The 22,993-nt window shown below is 35.9% G+C and overlaps 2 protein-coding genes across 2 annotated transcripts; one reads left to right on the forward strand and one right to left on the reverse strand.

The window, feature by feature from the left end:
• Positions 1-4,573: 4,573 nt before the first annotated feature.
• LOC110889233 (cyclin-dependent kinase C-1) lies at positions 4,574-15,705 on the forward strand. The gene is made up of 12 exons (XM_022136737.2): positions 4,574-4,803; positions 7,284-7,365; positions 7,476-7,566; positions 7,657-7,686; positions 7,987-8,096; positions 8,997-9,069; positions 9,535-9,655; positions 9,798-9,915; positions 13,647-13,786; positions 13,885-13,942; positions 14,734-14,804; positions 14,995-15,705. Exons 1-12 carry the CDS (start codon positions 4,694-4,696, stop codon positions 15,545-15,547), a joined length of 1,557 nt encoding a protein of 518 aa, XP_021992429.1. The 5' UTR covers positions 4,574-4,693; the 3' UTR covers positions 15,548-15,705.
• Positions 15,706-18,615: 2,910 nt separating this feature from the next.
• Positions 18,616-21,479, reverse strand: LOC110889232 (tubulin beta chain). The gene is made up of 3 exons (XM_022136736.2): positions 21,083-21,479; positions 19,479-19,748; positions 18,616-19,385 (listed from the first exon to the last, which is right to left on the reverse strand). Exons 1-3 carry the CDS (start codon positions 21,477-21,479, stop codon positions 18,709-18,711), a joined length of 1,344 nt encoding a protein of 447 aa, XP_021992428.1. The 3' UTR covers positions 18,616-18,708.
• Positions 21,480-22,993: the final 1,514 nt, after the last annotated feature.

Genomic DNA, 22,993 nt, shown 5'->3' on the forward strand with positions numbered 1-22,993 from the left:
AAAATATATATATAAGAACAGGGGGAGAGAGAGAGAGAGAGAGACGGTGGTCTTGGCTGGTGCTCGATTAGGGTTCCGGCGGCCGACCACCATCCATGGCAGAGCCTTGGTGGTCATCGGCGGTGGTCTTGGCTGGTGCTCGATTAGATGACGGCGGGATTAGGGTTCCAGTTTTTAGGGTTCCGCCGTGACGATTCAGATCAATGTTGTAGTGGTGGGGGTTGGGTGGATTCGGTGGTCGTAGGAGGTGGTTGTGGTCGTAGCAGGTGGTTGGCTCAGATCCATGATTTGATCTATGGTGGGGGTGGTTACGGAGGTGATGGTTGGGGTATGAGCTCCGATTCAATGGTGGTGGTTGTGTGGGGGGTGTAAGAGATGAAGGCCGAAGGTGGTGGTGATGGTGGCGGTGGCGGTGGTCGGGTGGTGGTCAGAGATGGAAGGATGAGAGAGTGTAGAGAGAGATAAGAGAGAGGGTAAAGAGAAACAAAAGATTTTGGAGTTTTGATGATGAAGATGATGATGATGTTATATATTATTATTATTATATATAATATAATTTTTTATTTGTAGTTTTACTAAAATACCCCTACTTTTATACTTGAAGTTACCAAAATACCCTTTTAGATAACAGACAATTTAACTGAGTTAGAGCTGAGGAGCAAACTGGAGAATGACGTCATAGATCAGGGAGCAAAATGGCTATTTTGAAAGGTTTGGGGCAAAACCGTTAAACTGACCAAACCACAGGGAGCAAAACGGAAGTTTACTCAGTCATCAAGAATTTTTTTTTTTTTTAATTTAACTTTAAATTTTATCATAAAAATAATGTTGGTGGAACTCTTATGTAATTGGAATGTAAAGATTAGGTAAAATGGTAATTTGATTGTAATTCTAGTTTTCATTTGATAATTTCAATGTATCACAAATTAACAACATCAATAATAAAAATGTGAGCACTGACTATTTTTTAGGGAAACCGCCGATGGTCAATATCAGTGAATGTCAACAATGTAAAAGTGAATAGTGGCTATTTTTTCGAATCAGTGGATACCAAGCATTTTTCGAAACCCTGATATTCGGTCAGTCAGTCGTCAACATGGAGATTGAAGAAACAGAGGTTGTATTTCAGCAGTGGAATACATGAACAATCAAATGTGATAAATAGTGTTACATATAAACACTGATGCCATAAAAATGCTTACATATAAAACACTGAGGTGATGACATCTAACAACCTAACAGTCTTTAAAACATTGATGCGGAAAACACTGTTACATATAAACACTGTTAACATAAACAAATAAACAATAGAATAACTAAAGTTGATGCTGAACCACTGTTGTAGTTTGACACTGTTGTTGGACGTCATAAATTTCAGATTTAATTTTTAAAGATAAGTAGCGTATATATTTATACGCTGCTTTATTAAACTAATTAAATATTAGAAATGATATGCAAATTAGGAAAAAAAAGGAGAGAACGAAAATTTTAAATTACCATTTTGCATATTTTGAATTTCAAAATTAATGATATTATCAGTAACTACTGACTTGGTTTGAAAGCAAATGCCATAATGACTTTTTTAAAATTTATTTTAACTTTAATCAAGATATAATAACCGTCAATTTGAAATTCAAAATTTGCTTAATCAAATGTCCAAAGCTCAAGAAATCAGCATTAATTACTAATTTGATTTGAAACAAATAGTCATCAAGAACTTTTTTTATTTATTTTTTATCTTAACTTTAAATTTTATCATGAAAATAATGTTGGTGGAACTCTTATGTAATTGGATGTCAACAATGTAAAAGTGAGCAGTGGATATTTTTCCGATCAGTGGATACCAACCAGTTTTGGTAACACTGATGTTTGGTCAATCAGTGGTCAACAGGGAGATTGAAGAAACAGAGGTTGTATTTCAGCAGTGGAATATTTTGAACAATCAAATGCTTGAACCAATTTCAAGAATACTATATCCAAACAATCAAGATGAGGTGCTTAATATTCATCCAAGTGTATAGGAATTTTTTTAGTATAAAAATGAAACAACTGTTCAATTAATAGTACAGATCAAAACACTGAAGTGATAGGATAAATTTTGTTACATATAAGGACTGTTAAAATAAACAAAGATAGAATAAACACTGCTAACATAAACAAAGATAGAACAACTAATGTTGATGGGAACCACTGTTGTTGAAGAGTGTTTCACATTTAGTTGATCAGTGCTTGTCTGGACTTTGGTCTTGATCAGTGGTTTTTCATAATTGAACAGTGGATGATGTTTATGAAACTTTATGTAGAACCATCATTAAATCCAACACTTGTTAGGCAGATAATTGAACAGTGATTTGCCATATTGACTTGTTATAACCACTGTCATTGTAGGAAACTTAGCTGGGCTGTGCCTATTGTAGGAAAGTTCAATTTACCTACAAAAACTGATGAATTTAGAATAAATAACGAAAACTATTGTTAAGCCAAACAGCTGATGGAAAACTTTTTAAGCACTCCGTTTAATTGCTAAAAATTGACATGACGGGAGATCTGCAAAGGATTACAAATGAATCAATGCACCAATAAACAGTAAATCAAAACGTTAGAAATACCAAAATATAAATCACACCAATTTAAGTTACCTTGCTGATGTCCTAAACTTTTGTACTGGTATCACCTATCAAGACACTTGGTATCACCTTTCACATTTCTATCTCCTCAACAACCGTCCGGCAGAGGTTGCTTCTAATCAACAAACTCTATAAACCAACAAAAAAGCTTTAGAAAGACAAAGTACAAAACATATCAAAATAAATCTACTCGTAATCACATGATACAACAAAGCAAAACATACCAGAGTTCCCGATTAAGAGGAGCTTGTACAAAAGCGTTCATCGAGTACGATAAGAAACCCTAGGAGATCTGTTTCTTCTTCTGATGATAGAAAAGGTGTAATCATGTTCAGTATGAGAAAATAGATAAAACGAAATAAAATTTCTGAATAAAAAAATAGATCTTACATGATTATTCTCTTCTTCAACCACTCGACGGTTCATGATTTAGGGTTTCAAACGCCGATGTATCCAATAGAAGTAACCTCTGCCGTACATTGTTGAGGAGATGAATATGAGAAGAAGAAGAAGAAGAAAGATAAACATCAGAGAGGATAAACATCGATCGGAATAGAGCAGAGCAGAGAGAAAAAGAAAGCATTAGCCCTAAATGAGTAAATGAGGAATGATATAAATAGAGGAGGGCAGTGGTACTGTTGGGCGGGAAAAGAGAACTGAGGATGCCCTAATTAAGTGACACGTGGCCCAAATAACTTTCATTTATTATATATAATAGATAACATGCATTATACATATGCAGGTCTACTTATCATTATACACAGCCATTGCGTCTATGGCAGATCAGGTTATTAGTGGTACGACGGCTATAAACGTCCTCAATTCCTCCACAGTTTAGAGGCAACGTTTATTTTCCTTGATCTCTCTTTTGTAAAATTTTAAATTCGAGAACACAATTTAGAGCCATTGCGTCAACACACTTTATTTTGCACGCAACTTCACTGGCTTACAACGAAGCTCTACTAAAGGGACGACTCTTGAGTTCAAGAGGTAGCATTGTTCGATTGACATTTTTAGTGGTAGTGGTCAGTGACTTTCTATAAAATGTGCTTTTAATAAAGCATTTGTATTGTTTTATGTAATAGTAACTAAAATTATGAAAAATATAACGACATTTTATGAAATTAAGTTTATAATAAGACTTGTTACAATACAAGCTAATGTATTACATAGCAAAAAAACAATCTTCATCATAGAATACATGTTAATATGGTGTTTGGATTTGCATTTTGATATATTTGGGGTTCTCTTTCTTTTAATCAACAACATTTTCTTTTATTCCAGCCTTTTGTCTTAGCTAAACTCCACTTATCTGCACCGGAAGGATAACGCGATGTTGTTTGTGCATGGTGGTGGTGAGGGCATGGTTAATGTGATTTTTTTTGGGTCCGAGTAGACTTTAAATTTGATGACCAAACTCCAACTCACATTAGGAACACATACATGTTCGTTAGTGCTAGAAGAATTTTTAAACACAGCTTCCAACCACCAAGCCAAAAACTTCGTGCGTAAAAAAAAAAAAACTAAAAAAACCCGCAGCAACGCGCGGGCATTCCCACTAGTTTATACATAAAAAGGTGTGAAATTAACATTATATATATAAAAAAATATAGATAGCTATTTTTATTTCTTAAAATTTTAACTACCTTATCGCTAAACACGAAATGGCGGGCGTTATTATATCGCTATCGCCACGTAGCGTATAGATACTTTCTCGATATTCGTTATCAATAACTATGTCGGTATCATGTTGGTATTGTAATGAACCGAAGCGATACTAACTGAAAGCCGGCCGCCATACGCAAGGAATCCAACTAGTTATTAAAATTTCAGGTAATAATAAAGAAAAATTATTTAATAAAACAACAAATTAAATTAAAAATAAAAAATAATAATATAATGGTGACCCAAGTCCAATACTATCCCTCATATATTCCCCTTCATATACACGCAAAAACAAAAAACAAAAAAGAACTCACAAATTCATAAAACGCAGAGAACAAACAACACTCCCCCTATTACCACCTCCCGCTTCTGCAAATTCCGTCAACCGGTTGCCGGAAAACATGGCCGGCGCGGCCTACGGTCAGCTTAATCTCGAGGAATCACCGTCGTGGGGATCTCGAAGCGTCGACTGTTTCGAAAAACTCGAACAAATTGGTGAAGGAACCTACGGGTGAATATTCTGTGCCCTAATTTCAACATTATCGTTTTTCGTTATGATATTTTGTTCCTCTGTTTGAATCGGTTATTCGTTTGTGTATTTGGATGCATAGTTTGTGTATGTAGGGTTTCTGTTCACCGATTGTGCGAAATCAGTCGCTTGATTGAAGTTTTTACTGATTAATTAGTTGTTAATGATTGTATAGTGTTGTATAATTTGTTGTTTAGGGTTGTATAGGTTAGAAACTTGTTGACACTTGATTATATGTTAACTAGATCCAGTGTTAATAGAATATAGTGGTTTTGAAAGGGCTAGATTTGACATTTAAATTTGAATTAGACCTCATCTAGTTTACCTGATTAGTAGAAATATATATATATATATATGCATGTGTGTATATGTGTGGGGAGTTTAGGTATTATTAAATGTCATATCATATCTATAAAATCCTGTATCCTTTTTGCAAACTGGTGGTTAGTTATGGATATTAATGCGCATCTACGTCGTTAGGAATGACTTTCCTAGTTTCCTACCATGTTTTTTTATAAAATCGGAGTTATCATAGTAACATGCTAGTGTAAATGATTATATTCCTGGAGGCCGGTTATTGTACAAAATGCCTTAACGTACGCTGCATACGAGATTCAGTATCAACATGCGAAATTTGGTTTATAACATGCGATTTCCCTTTTTCTTTTTCACATGTGATTTCAATTTTTTCTTGTACATGCGATTTTGGGTTATTTTAAACATGCGATTTCCTTTTTCCTTTATGTACATGCGATTTCCAGGTTTTTTTGAAACATGCGATTTTCATTTTTTGGTAACATAACGTGCGATTTTGCCATCACGTACGCAGCGTACGTTAAGGCATATTGTACGATATACTTTTTCTATATTCCTGTTGAGGAAAATCTTGTGCATATACTCACTAGTCACTACTGCCGGCGATTTGCTATGTTGGAGACTTATCTAGTTTGAGTTGGTGTAGGTGGTGGTGGTGGTGGTGGTATAAACCGTGTATATTGTTCTTCATGTCTATCAGGTCAAAGTGATGGCTGCAATCACATAAACACGTAGGGTCCACAGGCTTGAAGCTCTGTGGACATTTCAACGCTCGAGTCAGTTGGGGCCATCATGAGAGGCACAAGTATATATGTATATGTAAATATCATCTAGTACTGTAGTAGTAATACTAATAGTATGTATTACGGTATTACTTCTCATTCTTACCTTTTAGGTCTCCATATATGTAAGTGTCGGTATTACATTGGGAAGTTGTGGTTACTAAGTACTAACATGTGTAGTGGGAAGGTGGAAGAGCTCCCACTAATGTGAGTCGCTCCCTCCATATGTATATGTTCCACACTTAATGCTACTAATAGATATAGCGAAGATAGCGCTCGCCATCGCGCGCTTCGTAGCGAAGCGCCCATGTCTCGCAATCTATTAAGTAGCGACTAGCGACTCCATAGCGTGATTATAGCGGATTCCAACGACGAATTCCGGCCGGAAACTTGCTGGAAAGTAGGTAGAAGAAGAGCGGCTGCGTTTTTGTTGCGTTTGAGCTGTTTTAGGGTTAAATAAGTTTATGGATTTTAACTTTTAACCCATCTATCTTTCATTAAGTTACATTTAGTCCCTAAAACTTGTAAAATTTACATAAAAAGTGTAAAATTAGTTTGTGCATTTTAACATTTAACCCCCCTATTTTCACTGGCTTACATTTGGTCCTTAAACTTATAAATTTATACATAAAAAGGTATAAAATTAACATTATATATATATAAAAAAAATATATATATATAGATAGCTATTTTTTATTTCTTAAATTTTTAACTACCTTATCGCTAAACACGAAATAGCGGGCACTATTTCATCGCTATCGCTACGTAGCATATAGGTGCATTGTCGCTATTTGTCGCTATTCGCTATCGTTAACTATGGTTCTACGGATCTTTTGGCTATAAACGTGTCATTAGTTAGTTCATTGTTTTCCCTCTATATGTATATGTTCCACACTTAATGCTACTAATAGGCTTGTATACTACATGCTTTGTGTTGGTAGTTGTGCTAATAGAAGTTGTTACTTCTGGTAGTTCTACGGATCTTTTGGCTATAAACGTGTCATTAGTTGGTTCAATGTTTTCCCTCTATATGTATATGTTCCACACTTAATGCTACTAATAGGCTTGTATACTACATGCTTTGTGTTGGTAGTTGTGCTAATAGAAGTTGTTACTTCTGGTAGTTCTACGGATCTTTTGGCTATAAACGTGTCATTAGTTGATTCAATGTTTTCCCTCTATACGTATATGTTCCGCACCACAACTTGTCATTAGTATTTAATTTTATATGTGTTGTAGGTTTTTAATTTTTCAGTTATTTTTTTTATTGTTGTAGAATAGATCTGCTTTTATGTATTGATATAAGCATCTTACCACTTGATTAGAATTGCGGCTTTTTCTTATTTTTCCTTTCTGTTTTCTCAGTCAAGTATACATGGCCAGAGAGATAAAAACCGGAGAAATTGTTGCTTTAAAGAAGATAAGGATGGACAATGAGAAGGAAGGGGTACATTTTTTCCCTTAGTAAATTTTTATTAGATGTGTGTTATTTTGCATAAAAATCTTGTTGCAAAACACTCTTTTAATTTTCTCATCACTGTTCCATTCTTTATGTAGTTTCCTATAACTGCCATCCGTGAAATTAAAATTTTGAAGAAGCTTCAGCATGAGAACGTTATCAAGCTAAAAGAGATTGTGACGTCACCAGGTACTAAGGTTTTTGTTTATTTAGTTATTTATGTTGCCGTTTTTAAGCTTGAAATCTTACTTTTTCCAACATTTTAATTCTGTGTAACAGGTCCCGAGGTGGATGAGCATGGGAAATCAGGTGATTATTTCTATCTGAATCTTTTTTTCCACTTGTCGAATTTCATTTTTATCTTAGGGTTTTCACTTATTATTAAAAGAGTTTGTTTTTTTTTTTGAAATAAAATGAACATTTAACTGAATTTGACACATGAATTGTTCATGATATCTTTTTTGGATGAATGCGTGTTTCGAGTTAACCAGACCGACTCATTTACTATCCATTTGCCACCTGTATATACGTGTTTGCTATTCTTCTGAGTTTTGTATTGCACCAACAGTATCTCACATGGATTATTATACATTTCTTTTGAGGCTACAGGTGGTCACAAATACAAGGGCAGTATTTACATGGTTTTCGAATACATGGACCATGACTTAACGGGCCTTGCTGATCGTCCTGGACTGAGATTTACGATTCCCCAAATCAAGGTAATTAATAAAAAAAATTATGAAATTAACGTATGTAAGCAAGTATTCAATACAATTAACTAGATTTGGAAAAATAAGTGGGTTTGATAACGCCATAACAGGTCAAAATTGGTAAAACATTATTGGGTTGTGTGCAGTGTGCACCTATGCAGTTAATATCAGTTATTGGTACCCATGTAAAATGTCGGTGTCAAATATCGGTACCGATATTATCAGCGATATTGACCGATATATCACCGATTTTATGGATTTCAGTACCTTTCATCTTAGATCTACCATTCGTCTTTCTTCTTATTGCTGCTATCAGTGTTTTAAGTCTTAATTGTTAGTTGTTAGTGTTTTAAGTCTTAACGAGTTCCTACTTGCTACAATTGTTAGTGTTTTGCAAGTTGCAAAAGGTTAATTTGTTAATGGTAGGAGACTATACTGAATTGTTAAGTGTTAAATTGCTATATATATATATATATATATATATATATAATTTTTGCATGATATTAAAATTAATATCAGTCCTTGACCAGTATCCGATTTTTACCGCATTAACTGCTTAGCTGTGTACATAAAATATTAATATAAAATGTTATGTTATTGGTTGGTTGACCAGAAAAAGCTATGAATCTTTTATAAACAATTAGTGTGTCAATACGATCACAAAATTAATATTATTTTTAATAGCAACCTATTTTTTGTTAAAACATGTTTTAAGAGGCTTTATACGTTAAGAGTCCATGTTGGAGAACTTTTGAGTTTCGGCCCCAATCCGTGGTGCATTGGTTTTAAGCCATTTTAAAATTTACCGTTTTGACCCGCTAGATATAAAACATAAGCTGTATCAGCCTTTCATAAATAAATGGGCCATCAAGATACCCAACTCATGACGGTGTTTATGTTTACTTGCAGTGTTATATGAAGCAACTACTAACAGGGCTACACTATTGTCACGTCAATCAAGTACTTCATAGGGACATAAAAGGTCAGTGTCATTATATTTTGTTTAGAGTTAAATGCCATTTTAGTCCCTGTAGTTTCGGCTATTTTGCCAGTTTAGTCCAAAGGTTTCATTTTTAACCTGTGGGTCCAAAAAGGTTTCACAGTTGCCATTTTAGTCCACTGGGTTAACTTCATCTATTTTTTCTGTTAACGAGAAGGCCAATTTGGTCATTTTGTATGTAATTCTGTTAACTAAAAGGGTAATTCAGCCATATAAAAGGACCGAATTGGCCTTCTCGTTAACAGAAAAAATGGATAAAGTTAACCCAGTGGACTAAAATGGCAATTGTGAAACCTTTTTGGACCCACAGGTTAAAAATGAAACATTTGGACTAAACTGGCAAAATGGCCCAAACCACAGGGACTAAAATGGCATTTAACTCTTTTGTTTAAATACCAATTATATCGTCCTCTTATTTGTTGTTTATATGTTAAACTTTTCTCTCAGGTTCTAATCTTCTTATCGATAATGAGGGGAATTTAAAACTTGCCGATTTTGGATTAGCGCGGTCATACTCCTCTGACCATAAGGGCAATCTCACAAATCGGGTTATTACGTTGTGGTATAGGTAAGTTTTTAATTGCATCAATACACTAAGGGTGGCGACTTGTTTATGACTCAGACCCATTTCGCCTGAACAATAACTGTACTGTATTTACCCTGTAAATCAAGTATCTGTAACTTCTCAGTTTTGTGACTGTTTTTATTAGGCCTCCGGAATTATTGCTTGGAGCTACAAAATACGGTCCATCTGTTGACATGTGGTCAGTTGGTTGTATCTTCGCTGAACTTCTGCATGGAAAACCAATCTTAACTGGAAAAAATGAGGTCAGTTATACAATTAATAATTTTTTTAAACATGTTATTTCTCTAGTGATGTGTAAAGGTAACCACTCCCTCTCAAGTTACAGTAACTATACATATGCTGATTGCTGTATTTGTTTTATAATGAGCGTATATGTATTAAAGTTTGAATAATAAACCTATCTTATGAGTTGTGTTCATGATGTGACATGTATCTCATAGAAGGGGGGGGGGGTATAGGATGGTATTTTTATGGGAAAATGTCACAGAATAGTAACCAAGTTTTAAAAGTGTTCTAATTAGGTCACTCGTATCGTTTTTGTCCCAATTAGATGACTTAACATTCAAATCGAGTCATGTCCTTTTTTCTATGTGTCAAGAAAAAAATAAAGCATAAGATGTTGGGGTTGGATTTTTTTAATATATGAAATTATATTTATTAAAAATAAAAACACTTTAATTACATTAAAAATTAAAAAAAAACAAGTTACAATCCACGTCATCACTCGAAGTTAGCATCAAATAAAAGGGAAAAAAGAAACAAAAATCCACATCACCGTGGTTACTTATGAAATGGATGAAAAAACCCTTAATTTTAATGAAAAATGAATGTTGAGTGACCTGATTAGAACACTTCTGAAACTTGAGTGACCTAATTGGAACACTTTTAAAACTTGGTTACTATTCTACAAAGTTACCCCTACTGCACTGATCCCTAAATGATGTCTGTCATGACTACATATTGATGAATTATGGACATAAGATAAGATATAGAATCTATGTATTAATTGATTATACACTGGTTGCTCTGTCCATTCACTTGGATAATATGTGTGTATAGATTCAGGCTCAAATAGGAATCACTGAATATTAAGGAACCATTTTCTTCACATGTATACGCATATATGTGTGTGTGTTAATACATGTACCAACTAAAATGGTTCTTAAATATTTGGCTCTTCCTATTTGTATGTGTGTATACATCTTTATGTTTATTGTTCTATGCACTATGCAGTTAATGCGGTAAAATATCGGATATCGGTCAAGGACCGATATTTGAAATATAGGTTACCTTGGTGAGATATCGGTGGGATATCGGTAATTTTAATATAATGCAGAATTTATATATATAGCAATTTAACACCAATAATTCAGTGATATGTCAATGATATATCGGTCAAATATCGGTGATATATCGGTTATATTGGTCAAATATCGGTGATATATCGGTCAAATATCGCCGATAATATCGGTACCGATATTTGACACCGATATTTTACTAAGGGACCGATATATCACCGATATTAACTGCATAGTCTATGCATAATCTCTATAGGTAGGACATGCTAGGGTTGCAGTAAAAGGATACCTTCAGTGTATAAAGAGAACAGTAAAAGGAAAAATGGAAACTGAATACCAAGAGTGCATACCTTGGTGGGAACAGTGAATACCATTTTCAAGTAATCCAAATATCGTATCTTTGAGAAACGTTAGTTTTCCAAACCAAAATCACAGTGAAACTCCAAAAACTAAAACACAGTAAATTACAACTACTAGCAAACCAAATCCAAGTAAGTCATGGCCTTCTGAGACTTTTATTCACACACCCAAAACTTACAACATATAAGTCCTAAACTTTTGCTACTAACTATTAGCTCCATAATCTTAAATGACATATATAATAGTTTTTTTTTAATTTTATATGTGGAATCTTATTTATTTTCAAAGCATAACATATTTTTTTATATTTTATTCTCTATGTGCGTTTTTCTTAAAAAAGCCCACGCTTTTTTTGCGCCTTGCGCCTAGGCTCCGGGCGAGGCCGATGCGCCTCGCCTGCGCCTTGCGTCTTTGACAACATAGGTTGATAGTATAAAAAGTAAGCAAAAATGTGTATTGATGTTGCTGTATACGGCAAGTTGGTAAGCAGAGCCACAAACTCTTTTTTTTTCTTTCTTAATTACCCATATCTACTCAATCCCTTCATTTAAACCAATTTATTTAGTTTTTATGTAAATTGTATTACTATAACGAAGACTAAAAAGCACTGTTGCAGAAATCGGCCTAGGCGGCCGATTAATCGGCGCCTAGGCGCTAGGCGGTCACTTACTGCCTAATTTTGAGCTAGGCGGTCAATTAATCGGTCATGGTCAAAAAACGGTCAAAATCGGTCCTAGGCGGTCAAAAATCGGATTAATCGGACAATATTAGTCGGTCAAAATCGGTCCTAGGTGGTCCTAGGCGGTCAAAATTGGTCAAAATCGAACCATACTATCTGAAACTTGAAGTATTTATGTGAATTTTGAAGTATTATTTTTATATTATTGGGTATATATATATAATTTTGAAAAAATACATACAAAAATCCCATTCCGATTAATCCCTAGGCTGTACCTCACCGCCCGACTAGCGCCTAGCGCCTTCTACAACATTGCTAAAAAGATCACATTTGACATTATGGCAATTCTTAGAAAAGGAAAAGTCTTTGAATTTGATTTTTCACAAACGTCAAAACTGCAACTAAGAAACTCACGTAAAACTTGAATATTTCTGTGAATTCTATTTTCATTGGAAACTAATCAGTCTTTCTATTTTGAAACCAATTACTAGTTATAGGTCATATTTTATATTGACTTGCATGAATTTATTTTTCTTCTTAAATCTCACTGGCTTTTAGACTGTAAGACACCACCAACACCCCTTTTATGTTGATCCATGGTTTCTGAAACTATAATTTTTAAGTTTTGACATAGATTAAGAAGCTTGTTTCATTAGATTAAGAAATTACTACCGTTGGCTATACACAGGAAAGAGATGGTTGAAAAAACTTAACATAAGAAGCTTGTTTCATGTATGGTTTTATTCGTTACCGAGTTTTTTTTTTTTTTTTATTTGTATGCATCACTTCATTTGTTTCTAGTTTCTTTTCATCATGTTGCTTTAATTTTATATGGGTTGAAAGGCAGGCATGAATTTAGTGGATTAGTGTGAGGTTCATTAGGGAACACTAAAAAAGTGGGGAACCGACTCAAACGAACTCTGATTGGACTCATTCCAGCGGCGTTGGAACCGGCTCGTCGAACCCTAACTAGGATCTTTTAACCCTGAACCCTAAATCATAACCCCTTAACCCTAAATATATTAGGGTTTGGCTTTTAGGGTTTAGCTTTAGGATATAGGTTTAGGGTTTAGCTTTAGGGTTTAGATTTAGGGTTTAGCTTTATGTTTAACCTTTAGGGTTTAGCTTTTAGGGTTTATAGTTTAGATTTTACGGTTTAGCTTAGGTTTTAGCCTTATTTATTAGCTTTAGGGTTTAGAGTTTAGGAATTACGATTTAGGGTTTAAGGTTAAGAGATCTTAGTTAGGGTTCGACGAGCCGGTTCCAATGCCGCTGGAATGAGTCCAATCGGAGTTCGTTTGAGTCGGTTCCCCGCTGTTCCCCACTTTTTTAGTGTTCCCCAATGAACCTTCCCCTAGTGGATTAATCTTGCCTCATATATAATATTTTCTTGTGCCTTAATCTTTCCGTGTGAAAGTTTTAAACTTAATTATCTGTAATGTGTCCATTGTTTTTTAATCCTATCTTCTTACTTGTTATAGTAATAATCATCTCAGAGGTGATTATTTTTTTTTTAATTTTCATGCGTAAAATTGTCACCTTTAGTTTGGCCTAATTATCGTCCTGTTTTTACATCATCATAAATATGGATTGAAAACTTTAAACTTCCGCTTATATTTGTTGCAATTTATTGCAGCCTGAGCAATTGAACAAAATATTCGAGCTTTGTGGATCTCCCGATGAGGTGAATTGGCCTGGAGTTTCTAGAACTCCGTGGTACAACAAGTTTAAACCGAGTAGGCAGATGAAGAGGCGAGTTAGGGAGGTTTTCAGACAGTTGAGCACATTCCATACTTACTTTTGAGTTACAATTTTATTTTTGTAATTGCAAATTAAAATGTATGAATTTATTCTGGTTAATTTCTTCCACGCAGCTTTGATCGTAATGCCCTTGAGTTATTAGAGAAGATGTTGACTCTTGATCCCTCACAGGTATGTTTTTTTCTTGGATAAACCCTAGTTTTGGACACTTAGTTGCAAAGTTTTATCTTAAGTTTTTTTTTTATTTCTTTCACAACCATATTTAGAGCTATGCCCAATATTATCGGCGAATTGACCAATATGTTAGGATCGTTAGGATTGAACACACACTAATGGATGAAACGAAAATGGGCCAGATGTGTTGAATGGGTCAAAAGGGTCAATAGTCAACCAAAGTTTATTTTAGAGTTAAATGCCATTTTAGTCCCTGTGGTTTGGGCCATTTTGCCAGTTTAGTCCAAAGGTTTCATTTTTAACCTTTGGGTCCAAAAAGGTTTCACAGTTGCCATTTTAGTCCACTTGGTTAACTTCATCCATTTTTTCTGTTAACAAGAAGGCCAATTTGGTCATTTTGTATGTAATTCTGTTAACTAAAAGGGCAATTCAGCCAAATAAAATGACCGAATTGGCCTTCTCGTTAACAGAAAAAATGGATGAAGTTAACCCAGTAGTGGACTAAAATGGCAACTGTGAAACCTTTTTGGACCCACAGGTTAAAAATGAAACATTTGGACTAAACTGGCAAAATGACCCAAACCACAGGGACTAAAATGGCATTTAACTCTTTATTTTAAATATAAAACCATCTTAATCTTTATACAAAAGACTAATGATTATTAAAATTTCAGTTATTTAATCATATTTGACCCAGTAGTTATTTACAAAAAGAACTTAGAAGATACTGTTTGGGTCAATACAACATTTTCATCTTCTGATATTTTTCAAATTTTGTTTTTTTATAGAGGATATCTGCCAAAGATGCATTGGATGCTGAATATTTCTGGACCGACCCGTTGCCTTGTGACCCTAAAAGGTATGTCAAGTCCATTCATTGGAAAAAAATGTATCATATTCATAATTCATGGTTCAAACCTTTTCGACCCATACCCATTAATTTCTGAAAACCCAGTACAATTTGACAAAATGCATGTTGGGTCAACCCAGAACTTCCCGGTCTGTTTTGACCCGAACCACTAAAAATTTGTTTATGTTGATCTCATCAGTTTGCCCAAGTATGAATCCTCACATGAATTCCAAACCAAAAAGAAACGACAACAACAACGTCAAAACGAAGAACAAGCCAAAAGACAAAAACTCCAACATCCGCAACAGCATGCCCGCCTGCCACCCGTTCAACAACCGGGCCAAGCCCAAGCCCATTCTCAGGTCTGGGCTGGCGGTCACAACCATCCCATGGGTAATTCAGGTCAAGCTCCCCTTGCAGCAGGTGGTCCTACACATCATCAATTTGGTAAGCCGCGTGGACCCCCTGGTGGGCCCAACCGCTACCCTCCAGGTGGCAACCCAAACCCTGGCGTGGGTGGATATTATCCAGACCGGTCAACGGGTCAAGGTGGTGTAGGGTTTAGTGGCGGACAGTATCCGCCACAGGCTCGTGCCCCGTCTGCTAGTGGGCCTAGAGGATCTTCTGCTGGTTATGGTGTGGGCCCGCCAAATTATTCACAAAACGTTCCGTATGGCGGTTCTGGAGCCGGGGGTAGAGGCCCGAATGTGGCGGGTAACCGAAACCCGCCGTACAACTGGCAGCAGCAGTAGTGTATGGTAGGTGAAAGGAAAAGATGAGTTTTGAAAAGTCGTTGACTGTGGTTTGACTTTTGACTGTTGCGCAGACTGCAAACATGTACAGTTAGTTTTTAAGTATAATTATTTTAGGAGGTTTAATGGATTATATTTTATGATTGCTTTTTGAATCATTTTCGGCTCATTGGTCATTTCTCAGGTATTTATTTCATTATATTCAAATTGTTTCTTCCACCTTTTTTAAATAAAGAGTTAACTGCCATTTTCGTCCCTGTGGTTTGGTCACTTTGGCCATTTCAGTCCATTTTTCAAAAATGCGCCATTTTCCTCCCCGACGTTCTGGAAAGGTGCCATTTCAGTCCAAAAATCATAACCCAGTTAAGTCAGTTAGTAAACAAGGACTGATTGTGTAAATTTGTAACATAAAGGACTGATTGTGTAAATTTGTAACACCACCACCACTAGCCCTGCCACCACCACCACTCCGCTGCCACCACCACCACCGCCACCACAGCCACCACCGCCACCAGTTAGGCGTTGGATTCCTCCAATCCTCCGATGTATACCGAGTCCGAAACATGCTATATATACGACATCCTCACAAGCCACTCTCGACACCATCCTATCTCTCTCATCTCCCTGTTTCGATAACAATTCGGCGGAGACAACCGGAGAGGAAGCTCGCAACATTAGAGACGTCGCTGGAACTCGAATTCTCGTCGAAGTCGTCACGTCGGAACTCACGTTATACTTTTGTTCGGTATACTTTCTTTATTTTCTTGTTCCCTCGATTTAGCCACTGTTAGAGTATCTAACTTTGATTTTAAAACTTTGATTTTAAAACGCCTCCTCTCCCTCGCTATGTTCTCTTCTTTATTATAAGAATTGCTTAAACAGTCATCTCTCACCAACCTGTTGATTTCATTATTCTAGTGATCTTATGATAGCACATGCCAACATAAAATTAATGCTTTTAGCTCTGCTCTATTCAAAAAGATCCTTTAAGTTCTCTCCATATTAAAATGTCATTAAGTGCCCAATTTTTTAGCTCTCCCAACACTAAAATCTCATGCTATTTTTTTTCATAAATTGGATAATGGTTTGAAATGCATTACTGGAAACAATTAAAATTTCATTTGAATTCTACTTCATCTTTATATGACATCTAACTGGATGCAGCGGTGATCAAAGTTAGATAAACCGATGCAGTTCAGTAAATATATGCATTGCTAAAGTTGTAAGGTACACTTACATAACTTATTTGCTTGCTCTAATAATCTAAAAACAGTTATTTTCATAGCGATAAGTAGCGGAAATCAAAGTTAGATACTCTAACAGTGGCTAAATCGAGGGAACAAGAAAATAAAGAAAGTATACCGAACAAAAGTATAACGTGAGTTCCGACGTGACAACTTCGACGAGAATTTGAGTTCCGGCGACGTCTCTAATGTTGCGAGCTTCCTCTCCGGTTGTCTCCGGAGAATTGTTATCGAAACAGGGAGATGAGAGAGATAGGATGGTGTCGAGAGTGGCTTGTGAGGATGTCGTATATATAGCATGTTTCGGACTCGGTATACATCGGAGGATTGGAGGAATCCAACGCCGTTTAACTGGTGGCGGTGGTGGCTGTGGTGGCGGTGGTGGTGGTGGCAGCGGAGTGGTGGTGGTGGCAGGGCTAGTGGTGGTGGTGTTACAAATTTACACAATCAGTCCTTTATGTTACAAATTTACACAATCAGTCCTTGTTTACTAACTGACTTAACTGGGTTATGATTTTTGGACTGAAATGGCACCTTTCCAGAACGTCGGGGAGGAAAATGACGCATTTTTGAAAAATGGACTGAAATAGCCAAAGTGACCAAACCACAGGGACGAAAATGGCAGTTAACTCTTAAATAAATTTTAGAACTTCCAAACGATAAATAACAAATGTATTATCAAGTAATTTTATAAAGTAAATGGATGGTCCCTGTAGTTTACCAAAATTTTGGATTTGATCCTTAGCTTTTTAAAAGTACACAAATGGTCTATGTGGTTTTTTCTTTGTAACGTATTTAGCTCCCAACTTTTTTCAAAAATACGTGGATGGTCTCTGTGGTTTGTATTTTGTAACAAATTTAGTCCCTAACTTGGACATGCTAAAATCTTTAGATTTCTTGGTTGTGGAGTAAATGTGTTACAAAGTTTTGAGGACTAAATGCTAAAACTATTGGGACCATCTGTATACTTTGGGATAACTAGGAACTAAATCCAAAATTTTGATAAACCACAAGACTATCCATGTACTTTACTCAATTTTAGTTGGAATTTCGTTAATGTTTTTTATATGTATGGCATATGGATTAAGGTTAACATAATGTGGATAAAACTAGTAAGGTGTTGTTTGTTTTAACGTATATAGACTTCTAAAATAAACTGGCACTAGTGTACGGACGGTGGTGGTGGTGGTGTTGGACGGTGGTGGTAGGTGGTGGACATGGACGATTCGGTGGGTAGTGGGTGATGGACGGTGGTGGTGGACGGTGGTAGTGGTAGTGATGGATGGTGGTGGTTGGTGGACGGTGGTGTTTAACGTTCTGCACCACGAAGAGCTCGTGTAGACGTTTTTTAATGAAACGTTTTTTGGAAAAACAAACAGTCTGTAGATAGCAATGTCTGCGCGTGGTCTGCATTGCGCAGACAGAAGAGCCTGCGCATATCTTTTAAAAAAACAAACACCACCTAAGTAAATGGAAGTGTAAACCAAAGGCGTAGTACTCTAGCGGTATCAAGGTATACTAATCAAGTGGTTGAGACTTGAGAGTGCTAGTCCTATGGTAAATACTCTTGTAAATTTAAGAGTAAGTTTAGAGAAATAAAGGGTATGTGAATTAGCCTAAAAAAATAATAAAATCATAAAAAAGATGTTTATTTCTAATGGTTACAAAGCATCAAAACTTCATCTTATAAAACTACAACACTACACTTAAATTTCAAATTCTTTTGTAAGAATAAAAATTGACAATTTATAATTTAAATGAGAAATGTGAAAGACAGAATACCAAGAATGTAACAAGCATTGAACATAAGGTGAAATGGTTCCATAAAACAAACATAAATTGATGTGTAGAAATCCAAATGGATCCATCAATACATAACTCTTGATCATTAGCATAGAATGAGTTGGGTGAATTTAATTACTCATCCTCTTCTTCACCTTCCTCATCTTCTTCACCTGGCCCGTCATCCGCGGTAGCATCCTGGTACTGCTGGTACTCCGCCACCAAATCGTTCATATTGCTTTCCGCCTCGGTGAACTCCATCTCATCCATCCCTTCTCCAGTGTACCAATGCAAAAACGCCTTTCGCCTAAACATGGCTGTAAACTGTTCACTCACGCGTTTAAACATTTCTTGAATTGAAGTCGAGTTTCCAACGAATGTGGAAGACATTTTCATCCCGGTTGGTGGGATGTCACAAACGCTTGATTTAACATTGTTTGGAATCCACTCAACAAAATACGACGAGTTCTTGTTTTGAACGTTGATCATTTGTTCATCAACCTCTTTGGTGCTCATTTTACCTCTAAACATGGCCGATGCAGTGAGGTATCGGCCATGTCTAGGGTCAGCAGCACACATCATGTTCTTAGCGTCCCACATCTGCTGAGTCAGTTCTGGGACGCTAAGAGAGACATACTGCTGGGACCCACGAGAAGTCAAGGGTGCAAATCCCACCATGAAGAAATGGAGACGTGGGAATGGGATTAGGTTAACCGCTAGCTTACGTAGGTCAGAGTTCAGTTGACCTGGAAACCTCAAGCAACACGTTACACCGCTCATTGTTATCGAGATCAAATGATTCAAATCACCAACTGTAATGTAAACCCATCAAATATTTAATTAGTTTTCAAACTTTAACATAAAACAACCCATGATGTAATAATGTTCATGTCATGTATACTTACAACTTGGTGTGGTAAGCTTCAAAGTCCTAAAGCAAATGTCATAAAGCGCCTCGTTGTCAAGGACCATACATTCGTCGGCATTTTCGACCAGTTGATGAACAGACAACGTTGCGTTGTAGGGTTCAACAACCGTATCTGAAACCTTAGGCGAAGGGAAAACGGAGAATGTGAGCATCATCCTATCGGGGAATTCCTCTCGTATCTTAGAAATCAAGAGTGTCCCCATTCCCGACCCAGTGCCACCGCCAAGCGAGTGACATACTTGAAAACCTGTCACATTAACAGCCCAAGACAGAATGTATAGAGCATATTTAAGATTATATATGTTGCATCATGATCATATGATATTATGATTCAATGCTCTTACAAAATATGTGATATACATAAAATTTCCACTTGTTTGGTTATTTTGGTACATATTAGGATGTCACAAGGAAAACAAAAAGTTTTTTACCATGTTTGGTTGGACCAAGGGCGGATCTAGAGGGTGTCCGGGACACCTCTCAACTTTCTTGGCGAAGTGCACCAAAAATTGATAAATAAAATTTTTCATTTTATGTAGATCTGCTCCTGTATACACTGATTTTTTTTCTTTAAATTCGCCACAGTATACACGAACTTTTATACCTCTGAATGTTTCTTGTAGATCCGCCACCCGGATCACCAAAATTTAACGGATGAACCGTTTACGATCAAGAAATGCATACAATACGCATAAAATAAAATAATAAATAACGTCTTATAATTCAACTCATGTTAAAAATTTAAATTATACTTATTTAAGTCGGATTATGTTATTCGTTTTGTTGGTAAATAATTCAACATCTGCTTATATATTAATTTTTTTATTTGATTCTAAATTGCACGAGTTCAATTTCTATATTTGTTATAATTATAATATTAGAAGTTATATAACACATATTTTTTAAAGGGTTATTGGATTTTAATAATCCCAATGTTCACCTGTTGGCCGGTAATAATCATAACTTTAAAAATTCCCTCCAACGATCCCAACTTGTAAGAATTTGGCCCCCATCGATCCTTTCCTAACTGCAGTGCACTTGAATCTATTAAGGAGACCGCATGTGCACTTGAATCTATTGAGGAGATCAAATTCTTATATCTTAAAAAAAGATTAATGGGAGCCAAATTCTTACAAGTTGGGATCATTAGAGAAAATTTTTAAAGTTGTGATTATTATCTGCCAACAAGTAAAACTTATGTTTATTAAAATTCAACAACTCTTTTTAAAAAAAATACAAACGATATACATAATATCCCAAAAAAAAACATGAAAAATACACATACGTAAGTGGCCAACCATTGGACAAAGAATACTACTTTTTTTATTGTGATAAAGATATTATATTTACTAACATAGGATGTCACTCCAATATTATTAGATACATACAAATATAATATATAAATTATTTTTAGTCCCTATAACCTATAGCTAGCTCTCCCATGCATGCATGAGTATGCATATACCAATATACGTATACATATTATACGTATACAATAGTGTTCAAAACATTTTATATATATCCACACCCATGATCAGGCAACTCACGTAACATAACATAATATAACATAGCATAAGATACCTTGCATGGCATCACAATTCTCAGCCTCCTTCCTAACAACATCAAGAACCGAATCAATCAACTCCGCGCCTTCGGTATAATGCCCCTTCGCCCAATTATTCCCCGCACCCGACTGCCCGAAAACAAAATTATCGGGCCGAAATATCTGCCCATACGGGCCGGCCCTAATACTATCCATAGTACCAGGCTCCAAATCCATAAGCACAGCCCGGGGAACATAACGACCGCCGGATGCCTCATTGTAGTACACATTAATACGCTCGAGTTGCAAATCCGCGGTCGAGCCATTGTACTGCCCGGTTGGATCGATGCCGTGCTCGTCGCAGATGACTTCCCAAAACTTTGCACCAATTTGGTTGCCACATTGGCCTCCTTGAATGTTTAGAATTTCTCTCATTTTGTGGGAGTTTTGTTTGAGGTGAAAAGGGGGTATAGGGAGTATTTAAAGGGTCATATTGGCCTTATGGTTGGTTGTTATTAACTATAGGATTTCCATTTTTGGTGGTGGGTCTATGCTTTTTTTAGGTTGGTTTTAGATGGATGTAAAAAATTATGATATTTTTGTTACAATATCAAAATATATATATTATATTTTTTTGGAATATTGGATTTAAATAACCCTAACTTTCATCAATTGGCCGATAGCACTCTCAACTTTCGATTTCTACCACACCACTCCCAACTTTCAACTTATTGGCTGATAAGACTCTCAAACTAACCCAACCCTAACCCAGTTTGCTGACATCAGCTGCCACGTCACCAAACCAGTGTCACGCCATCAAAAAGCCATGTCAGCTGCCATGTCATCAAAAAAGCCAAGTTAGACGCCATGTCATCAAAAAAATCCACTTCAGCTGTCACGTCACCACACAAGTGCCACATCAGCAAAAAAACTAACTGGGTTAGCGTTCAATTAGTTTGGGAGTGCTATCGGCCAATAAGTTGAAAGTTGGAAGTGGTGTGGTAGAAATCAAAAGCTGGGAGTGCTATCAGCCAATTGGTGAAAGTTGAGTTTATTTAAATGTAATATCCCTATTTTTAACAAAGTCTACTAAATCACCTATAATATGGATTGATTGTGGAACCTTGTGAATTATGTGAGTCATCTGGATTCAAAGTCTATTTAAAATATGTTGGTTCGTCAGTTTAAAATATGTTGATTCGTCGATAATTATCTAAAATTACCGATAAGCACTGTAAAATTTTTATTTTTGCGTTGTTAAAAGTAACTTTTCCGGTAGTGAATTTTAAAAGCTAAATGTAACCTTTTCTAGTAGTGAATTCACGTTCTTAAAAGATTGAAGATAAATTTAAAATTTTTTTGTCACGACTATCCGTACTAAAGTAGAATTTGTTAGCAAAGTTTCATGACAATATCTTATTTTTTAGTAATGCTAGGTGATAAAATTACAAAAAATTAAAACGTGAAGAAAAAAAATGAAACACAAAGCTCCTTATGTTAAGTGTTAAATAACCGAAAGTCTAACAGAGTTAATAGTTAGAACGAAACAATATATTCTAAAATTCTACGCATTCGCCTGGGCACATCGCCTATGTCTGACCAGCAGCGCACATCTCGTTCACAATTTTATAAGATACACCCCTTGCATACGGCATGGTGATTTTCGTGGGTGTTAAAAGTAAGCCGACAACACTCCTAAACAAGACGACATAATTGCACGACATGCTCGATCTTTGGCTCAATGGAAAGAGCTTCATACAACTCTAAAAGAATAACCTTACAAACGCCAACTTGGAACATTCACCCCATAGTTATTGATAGCGAATAGCGGTCAAGAGCGACATGCTACCTATATGCTATGTAGCGAAAGCGATGAAATATGTACGCTATTTCGTGTTTAGCGTTAAGGTAATAGAAATTTTAAGAAATAAAAAAAATATCTATTTATA

This window comes from Helianthus annuus, chromosome 11 (genome assembly GCF_002127325.2).
Source record: "Helianthus annuus cultivar XRQ/B chromosome 11, HanXRQr2.0-SUNRISE, whole genome shotgun sequence".
Taxonomy (NCBI): Eukaryota; Viridiplantae; Streptophyta; class Magnoliopsida; order Asterales; family Asteraceae; genus Helianthus; species Helianthus annuus.